The 25,861-nt window shown below is 32.9% G+C and overlaps 2 protein-coding genes and 1 long non-coding RNA gene across 4 annotated transcripts; 1 reads left to right on the top strand and 2 right to left on the bottom strand.

Moving 5' to 3' along the window:
* Positions 1–4,212: 4,212 nt before the first annotated feature.
* On the bottom strand, positions 4,213–6,092 carry LOC121224075 (uncharacterized). 2 transcript variants are annotated; one of them, XM_041106562.1, is made up of 3 exons: positions 5,940–6,092; positions 5,318–5,413; positions 4,213–4,610 (listed from the first exon to the last, which is right to left on the bottom strand). In XM_041106562.1, the coding sequence occupies exons 1-3, from the start codon at positions 6,067–6,069 to the stop codon at positions 4,591–4,593; spliced, it is 246 nt and encodes an 81-aa protein (XP_040962496.1). In that variant the 5' UTR covers positions 6,070–6,092; the 3' UTR covers positions 4,213–4,590. The 2 variants fall into 2 exon arrangements, with proteins under 2 accessions (XP_040962496.1, XP_040962494.1); XM_041106560.1 differs by lacking the exon at positions 4,213–4,610 and having other exon boundaries at positions 5,095–5,413.
* Positions 6,093–11,750: 5,658 nt separating this feature from the next.
* Positions 11,751–12,601, top strand: LOC121224074 (uncharacterized). The gene is made up of 2 exons (XR_005921521.1): positions 11,751–12,019; positions 12,289–12,601. It is a non-coding gene; the product is annotated as an uncharacterized lncRNA (long non-coding RNA).
* Positions 12,602–14,250: 1,649 nt separating this feature from the next.
* Positions 14,251–15,950, bottom strand: LOC107963842 (probable N-acetyltransferase HLS1-like). Its single transcript, XM_016900337.2, has 2 exons — positions 15,538–15,950; positions 14,251–15,446 (listed from the first exon to the last, which is right to left on the bottom strand). Exons 1-2 carry the CDS (start codon positions 15,709–15,711, stop codon positions 14,481–14,483), a joined length of 1,140 nt encoding a protein of 379 aa, XP_016755826.1. The 5' UTR covers positions 15,712–15,950; the 3' UTR covers positions 14,251–14,480.
* Positions 15,951–25,861: the final 9,911 nt, after the last annotated feature.

Raw genomic sequence — 25,861 nt, 5'->3', positions numbered from 1 at the left:
TGTGAATTTTAGTAAGATAGGGTCAGAACTGTTTTTGGAGTCCCCTGTTCTGAGTTTAGAAAATAATTACAAATTGTAAAAAAATGGTTATGAGTTGAAATTTACATGCTTAGATTTCTTAATGAGTCTATTTTCTGTAGAAACAAGTAAGAACTTCACATGAAAATCCTACAGTGAGAAAACTTATTTTTAGTGACTAGAGGTCAGGGCAGTCAGGTGGTGAAACAGGGGAGACTTTAACTAATAAACTTTACTAATTTGCTGAACCAAAAATTCTAAAAATTTTATGGTGAGTAGATATATGAGTCTAGTTTCAGGGAAAATTTACGGAATTAAATTTCGAGTTCTGTAGCTCAAGTTATAATTAATTTAGTAACTGCTGCGCGATTGGACAGATTTGCTGCGAATAATGAAATAAATTTTCAAACCTAGTTTTTATGCTCCGAATTGGTAAGATAAGCTAAGTAATGCCTCGTGTTCGACTCCGGAAACGGTCTCGGGTAAGGGGTGTTACAGGTTTAATTAAAAATGCGCGCAAGAGTAAAGGGACCAGATGGGGAATTAATCCCAGTGCCTATGCGCAGTGTTTAGGTACGGGTCAAGATGTAACAAATCACAAATTATGCGGTAAGATTAAAAAGAAAAAAAAAGCAAACAAGGACCCAATTGAAAACAGCCTCAAAAGCGAAAGGACTGAGGGCGCAAATAGACCCTCAGTCCAAAAACACGCGGACCCTAGGCGGTTATGGGTTGGGTTTCGGGTCGGAGGCCAAAACGACTTTGTTTTTGGCCTCTCAAATTAATCCCCAAAACGGCGTCGTATGAGGCCATTATATAAGTCAATTTTTTTAAAAAATTTCATTTTTCCTTCTTCACAAAAAAAAATAAATAAAGTCTCTCCCCCTAAAATCCTCTCAAGCCCTTCCCCTTCGGCAGAGTCCCAGTTGTCGGACCACCGTGGCAGCCACCAGTTGCCTGCGACGGTGCCGCCGTCCACGGTGGCTGAAAATCACCAAAAAGACCCTTTCGTGTGCCTCGATACACAAAGCCCCGATCTGGGGTTATTTTTGCTAGAGCTCAACTCCAAAGGCAAAAAAAGTTAATGAATCCTTTCGGGTTGCCTTCGTTTTTGCCAAAGAGTATCATTCGCCATCGGGAACGGCGACCTCTTCCACTCGCAGTGCAACGATGGGGATTCGATAGGGGTAAGCTAACTTTTATTGCTTTCTTTTAGTTATAATAGAGAAAAGATAAAGAAAAAAAAGAACAACAAAAATGGTGGATCACCTTTCGAAAAGTATTTCGATTGCTCTCTGTATTTGATTTTTTGTATTGATTTCGTGTGATACAATGTTTTTTGTATTCAAAAAAATCCCCCCTTTACAAACTGATTTCATTTCGGCTTTATAGCCGATTACAATATTAGGAAAATATTGCTACTGTTTCTCTGTTGTTGCATTTCATTTTGGTTTTCTGCTCCTTGTCTGTACCCTTTTCTTGCTTGTTTGTAGGTGTGGCAAAGGAGTTGGTGAGCTTTGAGCGGTGTGCGCGCGCACATAGAGGAGCGGCACATAGGGACCTAGTGTTTTCTGATTTACTGAAAATTTAGCTTAGGTAATCGGGCCGGGGCCGTTAGGGTTTTTTTGTTGTTTGGGCTATTGGGGTTGTAATATTTGGACTGTTAATATTGGACTTTTATTTGGTTTTATTATTTTTTAATTTTGGTTTATAACGGGCCGGGCAAATTAGGCCTGTTGCAGCTGCCCCTCTTTGCTCGTTGTCGTGTAACGAGAATGGAACAAAGACCTTAAGAGGGCCAAATTTGCCTGGACCTGCCGAGTCTCGACTTCTTTTGATGCTTCTTTCCTTCAAGTAGCTTCATTCTAATCCACTGCATCCTCAGAGGTATAGGAACTGTTGCTTTGATCTACTCCACTGCGACTACTTGTAGCTTTAACCTGTTCCACTGCAACTTCAGGGAGATGAGGTTTGTGGCTTTAATCTGTTCTTCTGCAATTGTAGCTTGATCTGCTCCATTGCAACTTCAATGAGATAAGATTTATTATCTTGAGTTTGCTCCACCGCGACTTCAGAGAGATAAGACTTGTAACTTCAACTTGCCCCACTGCAACTTCAGGGGGATAAGGTTTGTGGCTTCAATCTACTCCACTACAACTTCAGGGAGATAAGATTCACCATGGTAGTTTGATTCGACCTACTGCAACTTTAGAGGTATAGGATTTATAGCTTTAATCTGCTCTACTACAACTTCAGAGAGATAAGATTTGCTATCTTCAGTCTGCTCCACTGCAACTTCAGGGAGATAAGGTTTGTGATTTGTAGCTTCAATCTGCCCCACTGCAACTTCAGGGAGATAAGATCCGTTATCTTCAGTCTGCTCCACTGCAACTTTAGAGAGATAAGGTTTGTGATTTGTAGCTTCAATCTGCCCAACTGCAACTTCAAGGAGATAAGATTCGCTATCTTCAGTCTACTCCACTGCAACTTTAGGGAGATAAGACTTGTAATTTCAACCTGCTCCACTGCAACTTCAGGGAGATAAGGTTTGTGGTTTGTAGCTTTAATCTGCCCCACTGCAACTTTAGGGAGATAAGATTCGCTATCTTCAGTCTGCTCCACTGCAACTTCAGGGAGATAAGACTTGTGGCTTAAATCTGCTCCCCTACTACCTCGGGAAGATAATATTCGCCATCTTCGATCTGCTCCACTACTGCTTAGGGAGATAATATCTGAAATTTTCAGTCTGCTCCACTGCAACTTCAGGGAGATAAGGCTGGTGGCTTAAATCTATTTCGCTGCAACTTCAGGAGCGGTGCATAGGGACCTAGGGTTTTCTGATTTATTGAAAACTTAGCTTAGGTAATCGGGTCTGGGCCGTTAGGGTTTTTTTGTTGTTTGGGCTATTGAGGTTGTAATATTTGGATTGTTAATATTGGACTTTTATTTGGTTTTATTTTTTTTTAATTTTAGTTTATAACGGGCTGGGCAAATTGGGCCTGTTACAATATCAATTAAGTCCTTTTGTTACTAGAATCATTAATTTAACTAAGTTTTCAAAAAATAGTCACTGTTATGGGAAAAATGTTACAATTAATTGGTTTTTGATAACTAATATGGTTTTTATAAAAATAGGCTAAATTTTTTAAAAAAATAACAAATATTTTAAATTGACTGTTTTATAAAACTTGATCTTTACTAGACTATTTTAATGGATAATATAATCTCCCAAATTTAAATCTAACGGGAAGGTTATAACTTTCCACTATATTTCTAACATGCTTTTCCATGGATCACCTTAACAACAACATGCAATTTTCCAGGCTTTTAATATGTCATTTCTTTTAAAGCTTCCATCTATTGCAACTTTTACCAAACTTAACAATTGTTGATTCTAACAAGTGGGCTTTGTTTATCTATTTTACTAAACTAATGCCACGTTTGGTTCGCTGTATTGGATTAGAGGTGTATTGGATTAGAGGTGTAATGGATTAGAGGTGTATTGGATTAGAGGTGTAATAGCAAATCAACTGTTTGGTTGAATGTAATGGAATAGAGGCGTAATAGTAATCTTGTGTTTGGTTGAATGGAATAGAGGTGTAATAGCATAATGGAAAAAAACTAAAATGACTAGAATACCCTTACCATAAATTTGTTTTGGTAAATGATTATTGTTATTGTTATTTAAATTTTAATAAGATTATTAATATCAATAATAAATAATTTAATCATATTTAAACATAATTATTATTAAATATATTATAATTAAAATATATAATTTAATAAAATTCTTAATAATTAATATTCTTATATGAATTTACTCAAATCATAATATATGATACTATAAAATATAAATTAACATAATTATTATTAAATATATTATAATTAAAATATATAATTTAATAAAATTCTTAAAATTAATATTCTTATATGAATTTACTCAAATCATAATATATGATACTATAAAATATAAATTAACATAATTATTATTAAATATATTATAATTAAAATATATAATTTAATAAAATTATTAATAATTAATATTCTTATATAATTTAATAAAACAATTAAGCAAAGATCCATTAAAACATGTTTTGAAGTTTGATACTACAATAGAGAATACAAACAAAAGAACCCATTTTTGAAGCACGCATACTTTTTGAAGCATATGAAATTACTGCAAGTTAGAGCATATGAAATTAAGCAAAGATCCATTAAAACATGTTTTGAAGTTTGATACAATAGAGAAGACAAACAAAATAACCCATTTTTATTAGCTGACCAATAAGTCCATTGGCAGATTTTACTCTATATTCTAGCCTAGTACTCATCCCCTTCATCTTCATCTCCTTCACTAGATTCCAAGCCCACTTCTTCATAATCTTTCTCAAGAGCAGCCAAGTCTTCTCTAGCTTCAGAAAACTCACCTTCCTCCATACCCTCACCGACATACCAATGCACAAATGCACACTTTGCATACATCAGATCAAACTTATGATCAATAGTATGAGCACCAAATTTGGTAGCCATAACCAAACCAGAATCAGATATGGAAACCATCTCCAGCAAAAATCAATGCAAACTACAATTTCCTGAAAAAAACTTAATACATTAGACAAATCTTTGATCAACTCAAAGAACAAGAAGGTTAAAACGTGATATCAAGATGCCAATATTCTTTGTTTGCATATCTATCCAGTGCATAATTCGAAACAAATACTCTTCAATAGAAAATAGTAAAAACCATTTTTCTCAAATATATTAGACATATGAGAAAGAGGAGGGCAGACAACAATATAGGTTAAGAAATTCTAGATTGAAACACCAAAAAATTCTACATATGCTACAAAGAAATTCAACAACATTTTGAATTGTGAAAGACCAAAAAAATCAAAACACTTCGATAAGAAAGGGAGAAAACATTAAACTTTTTTGCAGTTCTATTTCTAACCCAAAAAATTATTAAGAAAGTGCTTGAATTTTCAGGAATCATATTAAAATGATGCCCAAATATCCAAAAGGGAATAAGAGGATTTACAAAACATAGAAATACTCCCTATATGATCTAATGCAACAAGTCAATAGAAGGCAGCAATATTGTAGCTTATCAACCGAGAACCCCATTGAAAAAAAGAAAGAAGAAAAACTGAGTCCTTTTTAAATGTTTGAGGGTGTGATTGAGGAGGAGTACAAGAGCTTCAGTAGAAATGACAAAAGAAAAAAGATACAGTGCAGAGATAAAGACTAGTATAGTAGGTAAGAAAGAAAATTTGATGAGAGAGAAAGTGAGAAGTTATACCAGCTTGAATAGATAGTATAGTCCATATAGGAGGATCAACATAAGTCGTACTCCATGAACTTCCATTACCAAATTGATTGGGGAATTGGATTTTTCCTGCAATAATATCAAAATCGATTATATCAGGAAGAACTAGATAATATAACAGCTAAACATGAAAGACCATTACAAACAGAGTTAACTTGTAACTTATGCTACTCGGTTCACTCTTTCCTCTTCGTTTTTTCCGAGGGAAGTCAACAAACATGAACATGGCTAAAAGGCAACACTATTTCTACTATCAAAAGTAAACTCAAGAATTTTGTTGCCAAAAAGTTTTACATTTTCTAAATTTGTTTGCTTTTGTACCCAAATTCACTTTTTTTTTCTTTTTGGTTCCTAAAGCAAGTAAATAGCAGAAGTAACAAACACTGGTACATATTAAACAAAAAAATGATGAACAATTTGGGGAATAATCCAAATAATTAGCATTCTAATCTAAGAATTGGAACTCTCTCAAATTTAAAAGGATAATACGGGCTTGATCAGATTCAATGTAGCGTCACTGAATCGAAATTGGATTCAGGAAAAATAGCGAAATTAACAAAAATGATCACAAAAATTTAAAAATTGAGAAACATACTGGAAAGAGAGAACGGCAACGGAGTGGCGATAGCCATTGAAGTTGTTGGAGGAGAAACAGAAGTGAAGATGGAGTGGGAAGGGAGGCGAACTCTCCTTAGCAAACTAACGGCAGCTTTACGTAGATACATCTTCTGCTTTTGCAGTACGGCGGTTTTCTGAAATAAAAGAACACAAAAGAAACTGAAATAAAAATGACCCAATTATTTTTATGATTCTCAAGAGCAAAAACAACCTCAATAGGCATAATTAAATCCAAATTAAAATAACATCCATGGAATTCAATACAACAGAAATTAAAGGAGAAACAAAAAGAACTTGGAACCTTGAAGAAGGTGCTGGGTAGGAGAAAACTGGAGAAAGCAAAGAAAGATGTCGACTGGAGAAAGCAAAGCAAAGGAAGAAAGCAAAGGAGAAAGCAAAGCAAAGAAAAGAAAAGAAAAGAAATGGAGGGAGCAAATCGGGCGAAACAGAAGAGGCAAAGGGGAACAGAAGAGGCAGAGGGTAAAACAGGAAGGGTAAAGTGAAGCAGTACCTAAACTAAGCAAAAGGGACGGATTAGAAATCGGTGAATTTCACCGATTAGGTCAGTAATGGTTTAGCCCCGTAATAGTAATACATTGAACCAAACAACGGATTAAAGGCGTAATAAATGGGGCCCACCGATTAGGGGTGTATTGGCATAGCCAATACACCCAACCAAACATGCTGTAAGAATTTAACAACAATTAAGATGGAAATCTTACTAACCTTCAAAGATGGAAATCTCTTAGTGGAGAAGGAAAATATGAGGATGATTTTTTTTATAGAAAAAAAGACAAATTAAAATGAAAAACTTTAAAAAAAATATATTAGTGACTCAAAGTAAGAACATAATCTGTCTCAATTAAACTTCTAGCTAATTGCAGGGTTCTTCAAACCTATAAATTTTTGTAGAATTAATCGCCATACACTTGGACTATATGATCAATTACTATATTTTGTAACCTCGAAATATGACTACAATGACCTTTTAATTTTGACTCAATAAATGATGAATAAGATAGATTTGACTCAGTGAAATGACTCAATAAATGTTGTTTTAATTCCCACCGCTTGACACATACATATAAACCATATAATTAATATTAATTAAATCCAAATCTAAAGGCCACCATTTTTTAATAAGTTAATGAACATAAACGGCCAAGATTCACCAAGGCCACTAGTACTACTTAATGGCTAAATTATTATTTAGCCCTTGGTTCTATTGTCATTTAAAACCCTACTCAATTTCCAATTCAATTTCAACTAATTTTAATCACTACATAATTTAGTCCTGTATTTAATTAGTCAATAAATAATTTTATTTCTACTTTAAATATGAATATTTCTATTTTCTAATTTCGTATTGGCTTTGTAATAGTTCGATAAAATATTTTAGATGGTTTGGTTTAAGAAATTCGGATGTCAAAATCGACTTTTCCGATACAAGAAATATCAAGTTGTTATAAAATTTTTATCACTTGATAATGTTAACCGCTTTGTTACTATAATATTAAAATTACTTAAATTATTATTCTTATAAAATTTAAAAGTTTAATTTATGTTTCTTAATTATTCCTAACTCATATTTAATAATTATTTACGAAACTTAAGTTTCTTTTGATTATATAATTTCAAATCTTCCATGCTAAGCTAAAAGCAAAGGGAAATCCTTGTAATTAATTAAATTAATTGATTGTTTCTTCATTTGGGTAAAGAAGTGATGAAAATAATTTTGGGTTTTGTTTGACATGTAAGATAAATTAATTAATTAATTGCAAGTATTTTTCTTTGCTTTTAGCTTAGCATGTGATATTCAAGATCATATAATTGAAAGAAATGTGGGTTTCATAGGTAATTAAAGATGAGCTATTTGATTTGGTTTTAAGTTGGAAACATAAAATAAAATTTGAAAATTAGAATTTTAGAAGGAGATTAAATTAATTAATTTAATAAATTTCAATATTATATCATGGACAAAAGGTTATCGACAGTTGGAAGTGGAATGTGATAATACTCTCTTACTTGAATTGATTTTAGCTGACGGAGCTGCAGATAGTCATTTGTTTGAAATGCGTCTCACCCATCATTTATTGAGTCGAAATTGGAAGGTCCTTGTTTGTTATATTCAGAGGTCGCAAAATAGAATAGCTGATCATATGGACAAGTGTATGGCGGCTAATTCCACATAAATTCATTGTTTGAAGACCCCCCGCAATCAGTTAGAAGTTTAATTGAGACGGATTATGTTTTTGCTTTGAGTCACTAGTATAATTTTTTGAGTTTTTCGCTTTAAGCTATCTTTTTTTTGTACAAAAAAAATTATAGTAATATGTCAATTGCCACTATGAAGGAATAATTTTTTAACAATTTATTTAATTGATTTTGATGTTTTGAAATTTAAAATTTTAATATTGAAAAAATTAGAACTTTTGGCAAAAGGATAAAAAGTACGTTAAAACAAAATTTTTAATGCATTATTTTATCTTCATCGTTTTTTCACTTTAATCCTTAAAGCTTTTTTTATCCTAGTCAATAAATAAAAAAGATTTTTTTACGTGTGACCAAAATGAAAATGCATAAAAAGTTGAATGACAAACTGAGTAATTAGATAAAATTATTTCAAATTAAAATAAAATGTATCCAGTGTTAATAGAGAGCCTATAATCATAATAGGTATCAAGTGTTAAAGCAAATTGACGAGCTAATGAAATAGCAATGAGCCAAAATCTTTGGTTAAGAATGTTTTGCTTTAAACATGAAGGGACCTAATTTCGTGGAGAGCACAAAGCCAGAATTTTTGTTTTTCGATCGGTTTAAAGTTTTGATTTAATTCAGAGTTGAATCCAATTAAATCCTTAAAGGGGATAAAAACACTATATTTTCGGTCTATAAAATTTAAACCCAAAATTTTACTTAATGAGTAAACTATAAAAATAGTCACTTTTGTTTGCCTTAGATTACATATTAGTCACTTGTGTTTGAAATATTATGTTTTAGTCACTTACGTTATCATTTTGTTACGAAATGATCACTCTACCGTTAAACTCCGTTACCTCCCTAACGACAGTCCTACATGGCATTCTAAATGAGTTTTAAATGCTAACTTGGATGCCCAGTTGTTGGGATGAAAATAGGTTTTTAATTAAATAAATTTAATTTGGACTGCCACGTAGGACTGTCGTTAGGGAGGTAATAGAGCTTAACAGTAGAGTAACCACTTCGTAACAAAACAACGTAAGTGCCTAAAACGTATCATTTCAAACATAAGTGACTAAAGTATAATCTAAGAGAAAGAAAAATGACTACTTTTGTAGAGTTGAATTATAAAATTATTGCTTTATATTCTACTCCGTGAGACCTTTATTACGGCATATCATATGCTCAAAATGATTGAGTAATGAATAAGAAATTAATGCTCAAAGTAAACTACTTGTGAATTATATTGAGAAAAATGAAAAGCTTAGATCCCAAATTGGTTAAATACCAAGTTTGAGATATGTTATTGAATGATTAAGCTTTAAACATTGTTTCACACATGGGGGCTGTAAGTCCAAACTTGTCGGGGTTGAGGGTACACTTGCATAATGTGGGTGACGTGAAATGTTTGGAGTAGTCTAACCCAAAAAGGGCTTATGGATATTTTAGCCCAATATGTATTTTATTTTTCTCAACAGATATTACACAGAATCTGTATTAAAAGGAAAAATATCTCGATTTAATTTTATTCGAATCAGATTGATTTGATTTTATTCAAATTGATTTAAAGGCTCATTTAATGAAAAGATTTGTATCTTTATTTATGGAAATTTTCAAAATTCCTCCATATTGAATGCCTATAAAAGCAACATAATTCTTTACATACACACATAGAAATAACGAATTTTCACTCTAAAAAATTCTTTTCGGTTCCTCTCCAAAATTTTCGAATGTTTTGATGATAGAAGAATACAAGGTTTGTTCTTTGATCGCTACAAAGGTACTACTGCAGCGATCATTTTGTTGTTGTATCCTGGAAGACAGTCGACCAACGTTTCTCTAAGTATCATAGGAGCGGTGGAATTTGTCTTAAGGAAACTATGAAAACATGCCTCAACATCTAATAAAACTTGATTCCCTTTATTCAATTATTAGTTTTCCAAAATCTTGTTTATTTAATTGTTTTCAAATATGATGTTTTAAATAAATATAAATATTCATTTAATTTGTTTTATTTTAATCTGATGTTTTAATAGAAATATAAATATTTGCTTATATTAATTTATTTTATTTGTTTATATAATTATTTGTCGAAACCATTTTTTTAAACAAACGGGGTCGTCGACTTTTTATTTTGAAAATGAAAATGGGGCAATCTTTTTTGTTTAGATGTGATCGGATCACCTCGTAATTTGATTGTTTTAATAAAATATTTTGTTTTACTAAAACAACGAGTTTGGTCTACGAAATTCGAGAAAACGGGCTCGGGAGTTGGTTAAATACGAGGAAGGATTAGCACCCTCGTAACGCCCAAAATTGGTACCTAATTGATTAATTAATGTCTTAATGTAGAAAGTTAAAAATCTGTAAAGAATTAAAAAATATGATCCTCCTTTTTTATTAATGTTAATTTTACAAAAAATGTTTGGATAAATCGAAGCGGATGCTAAAGACCTTCTTGTCCCGAAGTAATGAAATGTCACATCCAGTATGTTAGGACACAACATTTTACCCTCGAGAATAAGCTTGTCTTTTGATTTTCAAAACTCATGCATTTTAATTTTAAAAGGATATTCAGTCATTTGGGTCAAACGAGAAAAATAGAAACCCAGTACATTAGGGCACGATCCCTTGAATTTTCAAAATTCGAAATATCGCCTCATTTTTGAAAAACTTGTTTTGAATAATAAAATGTGTAATATTTAAATGATGTATATTTATCTTATTTAAAGGTAATATGCGAATAAAATGGTCACGCTAACCAATAACAAGAAAATGAATATACTAAAAAAAATTCACAATAATCATGAAATATATACTACTTAAATAGTAATAGGAACAATCAAATAAAAAGTAACTAACATAAAATAATGACATAATAATAATAATAATAATAATAATAATAATAATAAAAATAATAATAATGAAGAATTTTGAATTTTGAAATACATAAAAATAAACGATTAAAATAAATAAACACAAAGGTGAAATGAAAGAAAATAAGAAACAATTTTAAAATGTAATGAAGGAAATATTAAATAAACAAAAAAGAATAGGTAAATGAATCTCAATAAAATATTTGAATAAAGACTAAGACAAAATAAATAAATAAAATAACAAATGAAGCAGTTTGCAAGGAAAAGAAGAAAAAAAAAAGATTGAAATTAAGTAAATCAAGTATTGAATTGAATATTGAAACAAAATTAAGGGGAATAAGTTGTAAATAATCAAAATATACTAAAAGGATTAAAATATAACTCACAAAAAAAAGAAGGGACCGAATGAGCAAATAATCCCTCCCCATATCTACGCCGTTTAAAAAGGACTAAAATAAAAATTTTAAAATTAAATGGGGTGAGTTTAAAAAGATAAAAGAAAAGGAAATAGGATTGTATTGAAAAAAATGTAAAAGGCTGGGGGACTTAAAGCGCAATTAGACCCCATAAAGCAAAACACACGGATCTAAAGTCAGACGGATTGGGTCGGATCGGGTCATATGCCAAACGACGCTGTTTTGGCCCATGCACATTGGCACCAAAATGACGCCGTTTTATGCGCTTATAAAGTCAATTTTTTACAAAAAAAAATCATTTTAACCTTCAATACCAAAAAAAAAAAAACAAAAACAAAAATCCTCTCATTTTTCTTTTAAGGACCTCCATGGCCAGCCTAGGGTTCTGGCAAGTGGTCACCGTGGCGGCCACCAGTCACCGGCGACGGCGCCGCCGTCCACGATGGCCGGAAAAATAAAAAAATCCTTTTTCTTTTGCCTTTTGAATCCCCGAACCCCTAAGAGGTCGTTTTTCATCGGAAACGACAAACCTCTTCCACCAACGGCGACGCAACACGAATGGCCAGGTAGTTTCGACCTCTCTTTTTATATATTTTTTTGTTTATTATTCTTTTTTAAATGAAAATAAAGCAGAAAACGAAGTAAAAAAGAAAATAAAGGAATCAAAAAGAAAAAAGGAAACACCTTTTTCAACTTTAAAATTGGATTTTTGATTGCTATTGTGCGCGTAAAAAATACATTTGTGTTTTGTGGGGCTTTTATAGCCGAATAATCTCTTTACAATTCGTTTTGTTTTTGTTTCTATTTTCTGTTGTGGCATTTGTTTTGTCTGCAGGTATTGAAGTACGGAAGCTGTACGAGCATGTCGAAGTGGAGGCGCAAGCGGTGGTGGCACTGGAGGTTGCTGAACCGGCGTGAGGGAACCCTAGGGTTCCTGAGAGTGTTAACTATTTGGGCCTATCGGGCCTTGTATTTGTTGGGCTAGGTTTATTTTATTTTTGGGTATCGGGCCATTGGGGTTTAGTTGATTTGGGCTTGAGAGCTACTTGGCCATTTGTATTTGGGATTTCTGATTTGAGCTGGTTATTTGGGTTTTGTAATATTTTGGGTTGTAATTTGAACTGTTAAAAATTGTGGACTTTATTTAATGTGTGTTTTTTGTTTTGGACCAGCGCTAAATTGGCCTATTACATTATTTATGTTTATATTTTTTCGCTAACGTGTATTGTCCAACACTTAATAGATATTAAAGTCATTTTATCACTTAAGAAATGTTGATAGCACAAATCCAAATGATTTTATTAGATAAGAAAGGTTTTGCTTGAAACATCAAAGGCCTAATTTTGTTTATACTACAAAGTCTGTTTTCTTTTTTTGTGTAAGATGTTTTCATTATATAATAGCGACATTAGAATCCAATTAAATTCAAGATTGTGCCCGATAAACTTTGGGGAGGGGTAAAGCTCTCCCGATACTATTTTCCAATCCACAATATTCTAATTTGAAAGCTTATTTTAAATAATATCATGATAATGCAAATTTAAGTAATTTTTATATATTTTTTTAGATAAATTATATAGTCAATCAAATTTTAACCCATTCCTATTTTAATCTTCGAATTATTTATTTAATTAATCAATCTCAAAATTTAGGTGAGTAGCTGGTTTTTTTTCTTTCTTTCACAATAATGGGTATCCCTCTCAATCTTTAATGATGGCATGTTAGGGAAGGAGGGTCGACACAAAAATATTTACTCATCAAGGAAAAAAAGGACAAAGATTGGACCACGGTGGAGCTGTGCAAAAACAAAGGATACCGTGGGGTGCAACTAATTAAGGAAAATCTTATGAGATTTTGTGTCACCGATGTGAAAGGAACAAGGGAAAACACCCCACCAGGACAGGAGAGATTAGTTTGTCAATTATGCGGGTCAGTTCATTTTTGTGTCATGTTGGTTTCGAATGGACCCAAGTCAGTTCATTTTTGAAATTTTTGGACAATTTAGGTTTAGGTCGATTCCATTTTCTTACTTTTTTCCTTTTAAATTCAAATCATTTTATTTTACTGTAGATCCTTTTTAATTTAAGGCTCAGGTTTTTTTTAGATCCTTTCTAGTTATTTGCTTAAATTATTTTGAGTTTAATTATTTGAAGTATTGATTTGGATTAAATTAACCTAAATTGTTATTTTTTATGATTAGATTAATTAAATTCAAGTTGGTTGAGTCAAATTTTTAAATTTAAATAATTTATTCAGTTTGTTAAAGAGAGACAAAATCCCAACATGAAAATAATGCATACCATTATTGTTAACATTATGATTAATGGCAGACAATTTTAATGGAAAACAATCCAAGTGGTGCAAGTTTAGCACCCTAAAGTTGACTTTGAAAAAGTGGCATGGGATAATTTTTTTTTGGTCCTTGAGATAATGGGCTATTTATTGTTTGGTCCTTAAACCTCAACTATAAATAGGCCTTCTCATTTCTCATTTCAATTTATCCCAACCAATCTTTCTCTCTTAGTTTTCTCTCTTCTCCCATTTGAGAATTCTTAAGGAATTCTATTTGTTTGTAATATTTTGGAGATAGTAAAGTTATCATCTGGTGTTAGTGCCCGAGGACGTAGGTATAATTTACCGAACCTCGTTAAAACTCTTATGTTCTTTTTGTCCTATTTTTCTTTCAATATTTGAGGGTATAATAGTAGTATTTAATTGTGCTATTAAATTACTATAGAAGGGATATTCTGACTAAGGAAAGACTTAGTATTTAAGAGATCCTTGTGATCCACCTCTCTTCCCTGGGAATTGAACTTTGTGTGATTTTTTAGTACAATAATTTACACGCTTCCGACCCTATTGGAACAACAATTATTAGTCTTTTGGCCAACTTTCTGAACAACACTTCAAAATTTTTTTCCTAATGAGTCGTCACCTGGATTTGTTTATGTGGATTGGAGTTGACAAAGATTACATGAACTGGGGTTCTATCTCTGGGCAGACAAGAGAGGGTCTGTTTTGTTTTGATCATACCTCTCTCGGGTCAACAAAAAGAGTTCTTGTTGTTGGGGTTTTTATCAACTCATAGAAGCTTTCCCTTTCTTCATTTTTTAACCCTTTTATACACCACAAATCTTCAGGGCACGACAATAATCTCCAATGAGGGATGTGACGTCTCAATGTATCGCTACCTCCAACTTCCGTCACAACAGCCTTACAATCCCTACACTTTGCAGCCATGTTATGCACCAGTCGGCACAGGGTCCGCACCAGCTTGCCCGACATTGGACCTTCACGACACACCCCGTATATGAAATAGAACCCAAATGGGTGCATAAAATCTGGTATGCCTCTCCATTTAAAGCATGGAACAAGGCTCCCCATCAACTGTGAGCTCTTGGTGTACATCAAACATGATGTTGGTGCATTGCCTAGCCTTAACTTGAAAACCTCCCCACTGTTCCACACACTAACCATTGCCCAACTACTAGGCAAAATTTCCCCCCATGATTCACCTCTCGGATAAGCCACCCATGTCCCTAAACTCAGCTTGTTTCTCAATATGTTACCGATATCGCTTGGGAAGAATTCCATCGACGACATGAATTTACGGTATAAAGACTCGGCTTCTTCAACCTTCAGCTTCTCGAACTCGTACTTGGACGATATCCGATACATTGGACAGTTAACGGGGTTTACGAGAATAGCCGGGGTTCGAAACTTGACATAACTGAGCTTCTCCACGAAAAGCTTGAAGGACGCATCGTTGTCTTTCTCCGTGGCCATGTAAGCATAATCGACGCCGCTTGCAATGAACCATTCTTCCAATCTGACCACCAGGCTTGAGCCGATCCCTCGTCGTCGATAAAGCGGGGCAACCCTTAACCCCAAGATGTACCCCACCCTGGCAAGATTCTTGGGTGGTTTGTGAATCGTCACGAGCTTTATAGATCCCTGGATGACACCAACCAGCTGGTTATTTAGCTCGGCTACCTAACATAGAACGTAAAATGAAGTCAGTGCAACAAATATAAATTCAGTCCGACCATAAAAAGAGAAGAAAAAAGAATGAAAAGAGAAGTACGATCATGTTGTAAATCGGGCTGTTTCGGATTCGGCAAATGGGGTCACCCAATGTGTCGGTGAAGAGAAATCCTCTCTCAGCTGGACCTACCTCGCATCTTCTTTCGAGATCTTCAACTCGAGCTCTATCCTTTTGGGGGTTATAGCTTCGTATGTTTAGCTCCCCATATCCCATAATCTAATGATTTTGATAAACCACAACAGACACCAGACAATAATGCTTCATATTTTATATATACACGCCCACACAAAAAAGAAGAAAATGAAAACACCTATGAACAGAGTAATGAAAACTTGTAGACAAGAATTGTGTGATTGATGGAAGGTTTTGGATGGAGATTCACGGTGATTGATGATTTATAAGGGAAGAGGTGGGGAATTGTGGAATGTTTGTTCTCTATCATTAGATTCGGCAGATATGATCCAAAGGGCTTCGAAAACTATATATTATTGTAGCAGACAAAAGGTGCTTAATGATAATAGTTAGGGGATAGGTAGTGTTGTCGTTTTTCCTCTTTTCTGAAAATTTTCGATATCCAATTAATTTTTTTATTTTCGATTAAATTTAAATTTAATTAAATTAAACTGTAAATACAAAACAATATTCTATCAATATTATCCTTCTTTTTTCGCAAAATTTCAACTTGAAATCTTGATGGAAGTACGGATGTTAGACTTAATTTAAAACCCGTCGACCCACGTTAGGATAAGCTCAGCGCCTCAGCCTCACGCCACTGTGTATATGTCGTTGGCCACCTAACACAAATCATCATCATCATCATCATCATCATCCAACTTTAAATAGTAATTGTACCACACATCCTTATATTATAGTAAATTAATGGAAATTTTCTAATTTAGCTTGAGCACTAAATATCAATATAAATCAAATTCGAAGCATATTTGAAATACATTAATTAAATTGTAACTACAGACTTTTTTTATATATTCAAATTATAATTTTTTTTAAAAATGTTATATTTAAGTTGTCCTATGTGATGACACATATATTTACAATTCGATACATTTTTTTATGAATTATAATAACAAAACAAAGCCCGAACAACAAACGCGATTAGCGCGGCTTAAACCTAGGTCACACCTGAGTCCTGAGGCGATGAACATCCTAACCATCAAACCATCACATGGAGTTCTAAATACATATATTTTAAATATGTTCTACATCATATTTAAACTGAAATTTAATGTTTTAATTAATATAATAATACTTAAAAACACTATTAAATTTGTAAAGTTTATAAACTAATATAAAATCCATCAATATATATACAAAATTAAACATCCAAACTCACCGAACTATATATGAAAACAAATATGATAGAATCTAATCATATAGTTTCAATATAATTAATCATTAAAGGATAACATTAATGATCTTGGAATATGCCTTTCTTCACCTTTGCGAGGGATACGTGTACGGTATACAGTACATGGGTTTTCTTAAAGGGAAAAAAAATTGTGAGGTGGGGGAATAAAATTAATCTAAAGGTAATTTTGGACGATTTTAGGGTTAATTGCAAAAGGCATCCTAAATATGACTTAGATTTTAAGTTGGCCTTTAAATTTTAAAATGCTTTACTTGAATCTTTAGTATCCATGTCGTATCAATCAAATCCTTTCATTAGCTTAACATAAACTTGGGTGTTAATTACCATGTCGAAATTTGGCATTGACTATATTTAAAACATGTGGATAAATTTTTCTATACACATATATGCCTATTGTATGGATAAATTAGATATGATGTGTTAAAAGACGTATAATTTGGCATTAGATTCATGTTCATAATGTGATATGTAGATAAGTGTTTAAAATTTTGGACAGATATATGTGTTTAAAATTTGATCCACTTATTTTGAGTGTACTCTATGTCATATTTGAGCTAACATTTATCATCAAAGCTGACGTTTAGGTTGATAGAAAGACTTGATTGATAGAATTTGATACTTTAATGACTCAATTAAAATATTTTAAAATTTGGAGACTAATTTAACACTTGGGCCATAGTTTGGAGATGTTGGTGTAATTAAACCAATAATAAAAATTATTTGGTATATTGTTAGTGGAGTTTTTAGACTCCACAAATAGGATGAGAGAATTAACAAGTGTCCTAAAGAGATATTATAAAATATTCAACAAAATAAATATTTAAAAAAAATACACATAATAATTTTTTAAAATTGTATTTTTAAAGACTAATTTTCTATTAATCTACAAGCTCATTATTGCATTGTCATGATTTATTTATCTTTTGAGGGAAGGCTTTGGAAAGTGAAAATGAAAGTAAACCAAAAATGCACTTAGAGATATGCTATTAACTTTGTACAAAAAGAAACGAGATATGCTTTTACCAAATCAAGATTGCATCCAAAAATATCAGACATTATACATATATAGTTTATTATACTGTGTTAGTTTAGTGAAATTTGAGAAACTTTGTAGATTTTTTATGAGACAACTCAGTGTTTCTTTGACCAAAAGTTTCTCGTAATCTATCAATCTTTGAGGTTGTATTATTTATAATTATAGATATAACGAAATTTCAATGAAAGCACAATTTTTTAGGGATACTTTAGATATGTAATTTAATTAAGGACATGAGAAACTAAAATGTTGAGGGTCAGCATTGGGGATTTCACTGTTGAGATTATTATGAGAGCAGTGATACCAAGTAGTTATAGTTATATCTGTGCTTGTAACTGATCAAAGTTTTAACTGCTCAAAGTTCACAACTTACCTTATAGAGTTGATAATCTTTTGAAAAAAAATAGTTGGATCATGACTTAGTTAATATTGGGGATGTGTGTAGGCCAATATTAGAAGATCGATTTTTTGGAGGAACAAATCATTGAAGATTGGATTGATCTGGATCAAGCAAATTAGATTTCTTGTCTCGTGGAGACTGGGTTAAATGATTTGAAAACATATATTGGAGATCTCTAAATTATCCTCGACTTTATTAAGATATTGGTAGTCATGTTTTATTGGCTACTTGGTGGGGATTAATAATGTAAATGGTTTGTATATTCACAAGTCCAATAATGCCTATATATTTGAAACTTGCATATGATTAAGAGAGAGAGTTTTAGCACTTACTTTGTTTATTAGGAATTGCTTTTAGAAAGTGCATTTTGTAAGTAAAACAAGTGAATCACTTAGTTTTACAAGCTAAGTTTTCAAGGGAAAACTTAGTGTAGAGTGATCTAAATTTTTAATGCAAGTATAAGGTTGCTACAGTGGCAAATAATAGGACTTAAATAATTCTTTGTACGAAGTTGAAGATAGTGGATTGGCTTTTTGGGCATAACCAATTATTTTTGTTGTTTTTTTTTCAATTGTTATATGCGCCTGTTATAATTGTTCATATAATCACTCAATTTTAGCATGCACAAATCAATTGTTTTCTGCAAAAGGTATTGGAGCTTAATAATTGACTTAGTAAGTGGTGTTCATGGTATTGATTTTTGCTACAAATGGAGGATTCATTTGTCTCAGGTCCTCCAATGTTGAATGGATCCAACTACACATACTGGAAGGTAAGGATGAAGGTATTTATAAAGTCAATAGATGAAATGGCCAAGTGTATTGGTCTTACTGGATAGGAGACACTTGCAAATGCAACGTCAGGAGTTAAAACTCCCAAATCTAAACTCCCTTAGATCATTGAGGAGGAGAATTTGGCTAATGCTAATTCAAAAGCTTTCTATATCATTTTCTGTGGAGTTGGTAGCTAAAAGTTCAAAAGGATATCCAAATGTACTTGGGAAAAAGAAGCTTGGGATATTCTTGATCATGCTCATAAAGGAATAAACACGATGAGACAGTCAAAGTTGTAGATGCTAACAAAAAAATTGAAACTCTTAGAATTCAGGAAAATGATATAGAAAAATACAATTACAGTTACAACTGTTCAAAATTAGAGGCAAAATTTTGTATGAAAGAGAAAATACCATAAGTATATTGTGTGTTTCTCTTTAACCCTTGAAGGCTACAGTCAATCACATATGGCATTTTGACAACAGATGTCTCACCACATTCCAGGTAATAAATCATACTTATTTGATTTGGCACAATTGCAAAATCCACCCTCAATGTTTCAGGTTTTTTTCACTTTAGCCCTTTTTTTGTTTCAATCTCACCCATAGCGTTGCAAAATATTTCAAATAAGACCAGAATTGATAGAATCCATTAGTAAACTAACAATCAACCATTCTATCCCATGTGGCATGCCACCTTAGTTGATATGGTTGACATGGCATGCCACATCATTGATGATGTGTTCTGAGAGTAAAAGAGAGAGAAAGATGCAAGTGGTGTCACAAACCCTAACGATTAGATTCGTGTTCTATCAATGGTAGGTAGAGTGATTTACAAGATTAACAAACTTGGAAAAGCAACAATGTATGTTTTTCCTGGTTTTGTTATTTTTTTAATTATCTAGCCTTCAAAATTCTTCATTTCCCTTTTTAAAATTTTTGCATATTTTATACACTAAATTTGAAATCAATGAAAGATTTGAAATTATTATTTTTTAAACAAAACATTGTCACAATTTCAATGGATTTCTTATTCTAAGCATTATGATTCTCATTTGATTTCATTAAGGAAAAATTAGTAGAACTAGAAAAAGAAGAGAATTTTGTAGAAATACAAATAGAAAGAAGTTTGATTTAAAGTGGTATCTTAAAGAGAATTTGAAAAATTTTTACATTTTTTTTAAAGTCTAACCCAAGCATATATAAAAGCAGTTGTAATCTTTCATGACACTAAACCTGTATCACAAAAAAATATGGTAGAAGAATATAAAGATGATGGTAAAACTAATGATAGAATTTTAAATTTTTTATTACGCTCAGGATCAAATTGGATAGCTAAGAATAGTAGATCATGTAACAGCCCGTTTTAGGGTCAAATTGGAAGAGTAGTTTTGAAACCACAAATTTGAAGTAGAAATGTTAATTTTATTATTAGTTTAAGGTCTACAGTATGACTGAATGATTGTGTGAAAATTTCATTAAGAAATTTTATCGATAGAGTGTCCAATTTGACTAATAGGACTAAATTGCAATAGGTGCAAAATGTGTATTCTAGAAGCTAGAGGTGTCTAATTGCTATGAAATTTTAAATTAGAGGTCCTTAAATGATAATTAGACCATTATACTAAGTTGGAAAAAAATGGACATGGTTAGATAAAATTTCAAAGTTTTAAGTGAAGGGCATTTTGGTCATTTGGTAAATAAAGACAAAAATAACTAATAAAAAGATGTCATATTCCCCAATTTAGTCCCCCATAGCAAAAAAGCACTAAGAGAGACATAGATAGGGTTTGGAAAACTTCTAAGCTTGATTTTTAAGTCTGTCTTTGTCCCATTTTTAATGATTTTTATGTTTTTGTGAATATTGTAACTTGATTTAGCTATTCTAAGGACTAATTTGAAAGAAAATCAAAGTCTAAAATTTTACCCATGTTGAATATTTTTGTATTTTGATATTTAATGGTAGAAAATGTATGTTTGGTGTTAGATAAACAACATTTACCAAGTGGTTTTTGATAAAAATGTCAAATAAAGACCTATTTGTAAAATTTGTAAAATGTGTTAAAAATGTGAATAAATGAAAAATATGGGCTGATATGAGTACTAATAATATTCGACCTGGATTGGGTAATGAAGAAATTGAATGAAAATCATTTTACGAGCCTAGGGACTAAAATGTAAAAAGTTGAAAAGTTAGGGGTAAAAATGTAATTTTTGCCATAAAGTGTTTTTAGGATTAAATTGAATAATGTGATGATTTAATAAGTTAAATATAGTATTATAGATCAAGAAAGACGAGGTCCTGACCTAAACCGGGGAAAAAATAAAGTTGTGGACTAAATCGAACTATTAGCCATTTTGTACCGAGGTAAGTTCGTATGTTAAAAATAAGCTTTAGAATAATTTTATTTAAATGCTTTAATATTGCATGAATTGCATGTTTGATTATGTGAATGAGTATAACTCTACGAACGAGTTCGACGACGAATCGACAAGGAAGAAATCTCGTTTGAACCTCAGGATTAGGGTAGGATACAAGTGGCATGTCACTAATGTCATTGTGTGTTATGTGATTATGTGATCCGGGTGTTGGTCTTGTACGTCCTACCGGTGGCTGAGTATACCGGCATATATTGCGGATACTTGACAGCTTGTGTGAGCAGCACCGCGTAGCTACATCTTGACTGACAGCTTGTGTATAGCTCGAGAGCGAGCAACTATGTGATATGAGACTTGGGTAGCTTTGGCTACATATGTGGCACTTAGTGTGCAAATTTCCCAAGTATCCAACATTTTTATTTCGAGTGATTCACGGGTACATCAAAGATGAAAATATGTGTAAGTTCATTTCGAGATGGTTTAGGTATGTGTGTAAAGCTCATGTTTATTAAATGCTTGAAATGATGAAAATAGGGTAAGTTTTGTGATGAAATGAATTATGATACTAAGTTTTGTGATGAAATGAATTATGATACTATGGTAAATTTACATTTAATTATGTTGTATTATTTGAATGTTATATGCATGGTAAGGTTGTTTATTTCTTGCATACGAGCTTACTAATCTATATAGCTTACTTAGTTTATTTTTCATGTTTTATAGTGTCGCCAAGCTAGCTCGGAATCAGAGATCGTTGGAGATTCGAATCACATTATCAAACTTTTATTTTGGGTATTGATGATCTTAGTATTTTGAAAGTATGGCATGTATAGGGACTTCGCCATTTGGTTATATGTGTCATTATGATTTTAGCCAATGTATTGGCTTGTAATTGACAAAGGCATGTAAATTGGCTTATTTTGGCTAACATGGTTGTAAGGCTAAGTATATTTATATATGTGCCAATGTCTTTAGTGACATGGTCATGGTATGCTTGGTGAATGATGGATTCTGATTCATGGCATGAATGTGAAATGCTTGGAAATGTGATATATTGATGAGATGATAAAATTGTGCAGTAGATTGAGTCTTAATAAATGTGAAATTTGCATGGTTTATTTAAGGCATAATAAATGCTGTGAATATGATGGATTTTACTATTGTATTGGCATGTGTTGGTCATAATTATGGATGTTTTCGTTGCCTAAATATGCCATTAATTGTGCTATTGAGTTGGTGTAAGTGTAGGTGTAAATGAGGGTGGCAAATGGCTTGGTAAATAGTCTTTATTTTGTCCATACGGGTAGACACACGAGCGTGTGTCTAGGCTGTGTGTGACACACGGTCTGTCCTACAGGCATGTATTCTGGCTGTGTGTCTCTTGCACCTAAATTTTGAGAAACGAAATGCTCAGAATTGACTACATGGGCAGAGACACAGGTGTGTCTCTGAGCCGTGTGAGGGACACGGCCCCAGGCACGGGCGTATGTCCTAGTCGTGTGAAGTCTGTACCTATTTTATGAAAATTAATTTTCTACATGGCTTAGCACACGGGCGTGTGACTTGGCCGTGTGACCTTAATTTGTTCATGGGTTACAAGTCAGAGAGTTACATGGGGTCAGGACACGGGCGTGTGTAGCCAGACGGCCTGCCCACAAGGGCGTGTCCCAAACTATACGGGCGTGTGACCTCTATTTAGGGCAAAAATTTTCTAAGTTTTGTAAAAATTTCTAAAGTTATCGGTTTAGTCCCAGACCGCTCCCAAAGCATGTTCAGGGCCTTGTAGGCTCGTATTAGGGACTTTATGATTAATTACAAATGGTTTTAATTTGGAGGCAAATTTATGGCTCGCAATGTATAACTGTTTGTGTGGTAAGTCCAGTAATGCCTCGGACCCTGTTCCGGTGTTGAATACGGGTAAGGGGTGTTATAGGTCAACAATAATCTAGTACCTGAATGTGTTTTGATCCACATTTGTAAGTTGGAGAAGTTGATTTGTGATTTAAACTCAAACTGATTGTAGGGAATTGCACTTTATTATTATAGAAATGACTATATCTCAAAAACCATTGTGAGGATGACTTAAAGATATATGACTTGAGAATAAGAATTACTCCAAAAGGTGGTCAGAAGGTCTTAAAAAAAATCTAGTGGAAATTACACTTGCAAAACCCAGTGATTAATCTCAAACTTTCCATAGAGAATTGCACTACTTTATGAAAACGACTATATCTTAGGTTACAAGCCACGAAATTATGTGATTCAAAAAATGTTTTGAAAATTACTTGAAGCTATACGATTTAAGCATAAGCATCATCCAGAAAAATGGATGGAACATCTCTAAAAGTCCAACTAAAGTTGACCTTTTGTAGAATCCTACGAGATTAGCTTCAAATTCTTATATAATTTCAATCATTGCTTTCAACCAATTAGATCTTCTTCACTATTCTGTAACTTACTTTTCCTTTTCCACATTTATATACTAGCACTCCCTAATGTGTAGTTTCTGTGCTTTTCGTTCAACATGCATTTAATGGAATTTATACCACCGTATTCACTCAATTATACTTTTCTATATATATTTTCTTTATTTAGTTACTGGTACTTACCTTTCAATTCGCCAATCTAGGCATATGCGTTCACATATTGCAGATCTTCTCTTAACAGTACTGAGGACTTGAGGGACTTAGCCAGTTTAATCTCAATGCACATAGGGGTACTTCTTTCCAATCTTCTAGGTTAGAGGATCGAGTATATTTATGCTCGGATACCATTATAATTGTAAGACCCCACACCCGACCCATTCATTAGATCCTGGCATGGAGCGTCACAATGGACCTATACTTATTTTTTGCCAACTTAACTACTTTAAATAGACTAGGGTAAAATAATCTAAAAATAATAATTATAATATAAATTCGTACAATTGAGGCCTCAACCACTAAATGTTTTGTCTTTCAACATTTATCTTTGAACGATCTGTTTGTTTACAATGAGACCATGATTTCAAAATCTAGGCTCTAAGGAGGTCGTTTGGTAACACCATGATTTCTCTTAGGGCGAAGCCTCCAATGTTACCCATTTCCTATGTGCATGACTTTAACAGTTTGCGATCCTCGATCTCGCCTCTATCTAGCTTGGTCCCTTCTCGAAGTCCTGATCTTTGTTAGTCCTTATCCTTATCAGTCTTGTAAACATCAATCAACTTCGTAAGTTCGAATGAACTTAGTGACTTCATTCAGTGCATCATAATTTAACCCTATCGTTCGAGGGTAACATATTAAAATAAACATAAATACTCCTTGTTCGTTCAACGTGAACGTTCTACATTAGGGTGGCGGACTCCATCCAATCTTTTGAATTACTTAGCTCGCTGTGAGTCCTTTCCCTGGTCGGACTCTCCTCTGGTCCGCAATCCAAACATCTCACTATATTCACGAGTTCTATCCTTACTTCTTGTCTTTCATTTCTTTTATACACCTACATTTAGGGTATTTTTCATCCTTTTCTTATTTGGTTGTACATCTATCTACTGTATCATACCTTAGTGGTAGCGCATCTCTCGCCATCTCGCTCAAGGGTCATTACGTCATACTTTTCCTGGTGGACTTCCATGATCGGGCCAATCCTTAGCGGACTTTCATGATGGGGCCAATCCTCAGTGGACTTCCTTTTTCCATACCTTAATCCTAAAAGACTTGTTGACATTCCCGTATGGTGCTGACCTTTAGCATGCCTCGCCATTCTAGAGAAGCAGTTCTCATCATCCATGCAAATATGCGAGTTTGTCATCTTACTTGCTCGTTTCCTTCTTATGACTATTATTGTGGCGGTGTTCTCGTACCAGACTTTCCTCCTTACGAGGGCTTTCACTCTCGTCATATTCCTTCTTTGCACCTTTTTTGGTGGCTCTTGATAGTGAATCTTATTTTTTTATTCTTGGATAATTTCCTTTCCTTCATTCTCGTAACAAGGCTAATTTTTGCATGATCTACCTTTCTTTAATTCTTGTTAGGTCATTGCCCCTGGCTTATTAGCTTCTATCACTTTTGGTAGATTCCTCAAAGTCCACTTGCCTTACTTATGCTTTCTTTTACTCTTCCTGTAACGACTCAAATTTCAGAGGTGTCGGAATAGTGATGTGAGATCACTAAATCCGACATGTGAGTTTAGATATTAGTAAGAAAAAGTTAAGTGTGATTTTAAAAATGTTTTTGAATTAGTGAAATTGTGAATTAAAGGAAATTTTTAGATAAAATAAGATAAAAACAAGGTATCGAGACCTCTAACTCCTAAACCGAGCCATAAATATTTTTAGAAATATTTATGGAATGTTACTAAGTTAGTATTAAAGTTTTGTTAAGAAATTTTAACATTTCAGTAGACAAT

The sequence above is a fragment of the Gossypium hirsutum genome, chromosome A03 (assembly GCF_007990345.1).
Source record: "Gossypium hirsutum isolate 1008001.06 chromosome A03, Gossypium_hirsutum_v2.1, whole genome shotgun sequence".
Taxonomy (NCBI): Eukaryota; Viridiplantae; Streptophyta; class Magnoliopsida; order Malvales; family Malvaceae; genus Gossypium; species Gossypium hirsutum.
This window is presented reverse-complemented; position numbering and strand designations above follow the sequence as displayed.